At 33.7% G+C, this 5,126-nt stretch overlaps 1 protein-coding gene across 1 annotated transcript in view; it reads right to left on the bottom strand.

The window, feature by feature from the left end:
• LOC106469703 (histone deacetylase 9-like) overlaps positions 1-5,074 on the bottom strand; it is a gene marked incomplete at its 3' end in the record, with an annotated part of 7,993 nt that extends 2,919 nt beyond the window's left edge. Inside the window, exons 1-2 of the mRNA XM_013930215.2 lie at positions 5,016-5,074; positions 1,845-2,053 (exon numbers count right to left, since the gene is read on the bottom strand). Coding sequence (XP_013785669.1) covers positions 1,845-2,053; positions 5,016-5,055 — 249 coding nt within the window. The remainder of the gene's footprint in view (positions 1-1,844; positions 2,054-5,015) is intronic.
• Positions 5,075-5,126: the final 52 nt, after the last annotated feature.

Raw genomic sequence — 5,126 nt, forward strand, 5'->3', positions numbered from 1 at the left:
TGCTATATGTGAGAAGTGAAACGTCAGGAAAGAAATGTTTTTATCGTGCAATTACTGTTTTTAGACAATAATTGTCGATCAGCGAGCTTTGTTCACCAAATTTCCCTCTTTTTCATTAAAGAAAAACAATCACATATTGAGAAAATAAACACAATTTTGAAGCAAATTATCCAAAAAGAACGGTGCAACATAAAAAATGGCTGATAATATGAGCATTACACACACACACATACAAATTGATAAATGGTTTATATATATATATATTAGACCAGTTATCCGGTGTGGTAATAAAAAACTCTAGACTGTAGGAGTCCAAGGCATCACTAACAGAATCTTATCAACCAAATCGAACGTCCCAGCAGAAATTGTTGCAGTATACATGATATATTTATTTCATGACGTTGTCTTACTCAAGTGGCTCTGTGGTATGTGGAAGATTTCACAAATCCACAAAGCTGATGTGACCTATACAGTAAAGATAGTTGTTACCCCTGTAAGCTGATGTGACCGATACAGTTAAGATAGTTTTCTGCGTTTCAAGTTCGAATCTAACATACATATACAGATTTGTTGCTAAGCAACACAGACGAACGAAGCGTTACCAAAAGACAACTGGCTTTTATATATTTTAGATAACTTAGATGTCACATTTCAGCAAGACCCCATGTAGTTGTAAATGATGTAAATGTAAGATACGTTGAATATGTAAACAATTAAAGAGATATAGAGTAGCTGTTTCCATGTTACGTTTAGTATTCCTAAAATATGTGTGTGATAGTTTATTCTCGTGCCCAAAAGATGGATCGTTCGTAGGCAAGTATCTATTGTTTGTTGTGATGAATTTCGTGCAAAGCTACACGAGAGCTGCAGCTTGGGCTATTCTTTTACCAACGAATAGTGGGATTGATCGTCACACTATAACGCTCCCACGGCTGAAAGGGCGAGCATGTTTGGTGGGACGGGGATTCGAACACGCAGATTGCGAATGGAGTGCCCTAACTACCTGGCCATGCCGGGCCGCCTAACTATTGTTTCATCTATAAGTATCTTAATTTTTTTTAAACACGACAATCAGAGGATTAAGAATAGGAATTTCAGTTTAGACCATGAAATGATTGTTTGTTTTCAGATGCTCGCGTGAAGCTTCTTAGGGGTTATCTACATTAGCCATTCCTAACTTTGAGCTGGCTACAGGGAAGGCAGCTAGTCAACAGCACCCACCGCCAACTCTGAGGCTATTTTCTAAATCAGAAGTCAAGGAAGCATTTAAGATATTTAAATATTCTACCAGTGTAATACATATCATTGACCATGTGACTTTGTTGATTGATTTGTTTTTATTACAACGTAGCCGATTGCTAGATTGCTGATGTTTAACTTTTTTTTATTAAATTTTCTCCATTTAACAACTGTTAGTTTTCTTTAATTGGTTTGTTTGTTTGTAATTATGCATAAAACTACACAATGGGCTATCTGTGCTCTGCCCACCACGGGTATCAAAACCCGGTTTCTAGCGTTGTAAGTCCGCAGACATACCGCTGTGCCACTGGGGGGCTCTTTAATTGGAAACTCATTGTTTAGCTTTACAGCTTCGTCAGAAGCTTTCCACTACTAGAAGCTTTGTACTGTCAGTTACGGTTTGTGTTTTAGTGGAACACTTCTGAAGAAGCTGTAAAGCGAAACATTGAGTCTCCAATTAAAAGATAATATCAAATTTTGTGTTATAAGATCGTTTATTTCTAATACGAAATTATATTCTAATAACAATATCAGACAAATATGTAAAAAAAACAAAAAACAATGTAGTGTCAACCTTAGATAAACACTGTACAAAAAATCTTTACCTTAAAACTTTCCTCTAGTTGTTTCTCATGATGCTGGACGAGTTGTTGTTGTTGCTGCTGAAAGTGTTGGATCAAGAGGCTCTGCTGTAGTTGCTGTTGTTGTTTTAAATGTAACAATTGTTGCTGAAACTTTATTTGTTGCTCACGGAGTGCAGGACTGAGGTTGTTGTTGTTGTTATTGGTTAAAGCGGAATCTGATCCATTCATCCCTGTCGAAATATATATAAAGCTGTCATGATGTGTAGAAAATAAAACCAAATAACTATATTTTGTGGCTCTCTGATGAAAAAATCACGGTTGGAACTAAACTAAGACAACAATAAGAAGACCTGGTAAAATAAAATAGCTAATTCATTTTCGTCATCCTACCGTGAGCTTATTTTGATTTGTGTGCTTGAAAAAACAGCAACAATACACATAGCACAATACTTTTGAAAAAGCTAGCATTCGCTGTAGTGAATAATCGAGTTTCCTATCTTTCCTTCAATCTTTGATTTTCGCTGACAGTAAAACATTAAAAATGAAAATGAAGTGTTATCGTGAAAAAAAGTACGTGTGTACGCTGAAAGAGACTTAAATAGCACTCTTGGGCCTTTTTACTGCATTCTAGGACAGGAATTAGAAACATAGTGCAGACATTCCGACACAAATTTTCAACTCTTTCGACTCTACAAAGGATAAAAGATATTTAGTAGTAATAAACGTTTATCTTGCTTTATATTTTAAGACCAAGTAGATAATATATGTGTTAAAATACCAAAAGAATATTTATTAATTAACATTTATTCACCACTTAAAACTTTTTAAACACTGACTCTATAACGTTAGGCCTAATGCCCAAACGTAACGTAAGGCTTAGTTGAAACACTAATTGGTAAATTTTACTTAGCTTTTCGCTACAACTCAATGTCATAAAACTTTTGAATTAAACTATTTTGCTGTTATATCACCAAAGTTATAAAAAATATAAAAACCTTTCTAACAAATCAACATGAATATTGAGCATTCAACATAAACACCATAGTTGGCCTAAGAACAATCAGGTGATAGTTGTGTTGCTGAGCGACGGTGTATATTGTTGAGCATTACCAAAAAAGGAGCGTAAAAGCGTTCTCGACAGAGTGACATAGGGAATAAGCCTTTTATAGTTAGTGATATAACCGGGAAACTGTATTAGTGGGAACAATTTTAAGTTATAGTCACAAATAGGCGTCAAACATAAAAATATAAACTTGCAAACTTGTAGTTTTTAATATTGCTGACAGTTTTAGAACGTTTTTGGTTTGCTTATCAAAAAATGAAATAAAAGTTAATTGCCAAAAATTCATTAGCTATATATATATTCAGTATAACTGAAAACTAATTGAGTTACAACATTAGAAATACCGATAAATTTGTGTAGATATAAAAGCCAGCAGGCCTTTCCAATGAAAACATTATAGTTAGAACAACATATGAAAGTTAACATCACTAGTTTTATTTTACTGTTAACAGTTGTAGCTACAGGCACTTATGAGTGGATGGGTTGTATGGAGGGTGCAAATGGTATACTGCAATGCGTCCCCAAAGACTTTAGATATTCGTATTTTGTATGTATTATAAAATTGCTGTTTTTGATCAATTCTGTATTCAATTTTCAATACATTTTCCCTTTAATATAATTCAGTATAATTTCCTATAAAATTTCACAATTATTTAAAGGGCCTCATCATAAGTGTCTGCACCAGGGCAACAGAAACCTTGGTGTTGAGCTTGGTTCTTGTTGCTTTCGTATAAAGATCATCAAATATCTTTTTATCATATTTTAAAAACTTCATTGAACATCATCAGATATTTTCCTTGAATTACGAGGATATTTCTTATCTCTTTTTACCGTTCTACATTAAAGTGCCCAAGAAATAACTGACAAACGCTTTTACGTCGCAGAGAGTAGAAAAATCTCGCATTAAGACAATTTATTTCCCTTTAATAGGTGATAACTAAAGAAAATTACAGAAAATAGTATCTGTACAGAAAAACACCATACTTTGTACTGCTTAAAGAATACGAAAATGGTACACTTATGTCATGATTGTGACCAGTGTCCACCGATTGATGTAATTTGTTGAGAGGGTGGATATTAGTGACCGGATAAAATATTGATTGCCATGATGAAAGAATTAGCGTTTGTTTGTTTGTAGTTAAGCGCAAAGCTACACAATGGGCTATCTGTACTGTGCTCACCACGGATATCGAAACCTGAATTTTAGCGTTATAAGTCCACATATATACCGCTCAGTCACTGGGGGAAGCAAATAATTAGCACAAAGGATCACTAAAATCGAGTATATTTCGAAAGACCCAGAAACTCGAACACTTTGGAATAATTGAGTGTTTTTCTTCAGAAGTAAAAAGGGCCCTTTTTTGGTCTTGAAGAATAATAATTAACTATTCGAAAGTGTTCGAGTTTTTGAGTCTTTTGAAATCTACTAAAATATTGAATGTAACGTGTACACACTTTTACACATTAAGATAACAATAAAATCATGGAACAAGGTAACAATAGATCTTGTTCTGAAACAGTTATTGCACTACGACATAATAAACTCACATTAGATCAAAGCAGGTAGAAAAAACTTCCTGTTTTAAGCAGCGTTAGCTTTAACAATTTCAAGAGATTTATAACATGCATAGTAAGGAAAGGAGTTACATGTGACCTAAGCTTTACTTTACCGTAATTGTGTATTATTATTCATCTGCTGTTGGACTATTTCATTGGGAAGGCGTGTTTAGAGTCAAGCATAGCTTCTACGAGGCTCGGAGCAGTACTTACTTCTCCTCTTAGCATTCTCCGAAGATTACTGTTTCAAATATCTAAACAAAATTTAATAAAAATTTGCTGGCGTGATTGTCAGGTTTTTTTCACTCACTGAACTGAATCTCCTTCCCTGACTACCACCTTATGACGATTCAAGTATTTTCGGCCTTTTCGCAAAATGTATACATGTATTTATTTGAAATGAAGTTAATATATTTTTTATTGGCTTTAACGATTTACCAGAAGGTGGGTGTAACGAGTGTTTATCTTCCAAACACTTGGAGGATTATTTTCTTCAATAATATATTAGGATTACATTTTATATTATTTTTCTTGGAGGACTGAAATAATGAAAAGCAAAATAATTTTCTTACCTTTTCCTTGAAGATAGGTATAACAAGAGTTTATATCCATGTTTGAATAAAGCGTACGATTTTCTGAAATATATATATAAAAAAAAGAAATTAGTTATTTACACTCTCAAA

Source organism: Limulus polyphemus, unplaced genomic scaffold (genome assembly GCF_000517525.1).
Source record: "Limulus polyphemus unplaced genomic scaffold, Limulus_polyphemus-2.1.2 Scaffold3624, whole genome shotgun sequence".
NCBI lineage: Eukaryota > Metazoa > Arthropoda > Merostomata > Xiphosura > Limulidae > Limulus > Limulus polyphemus.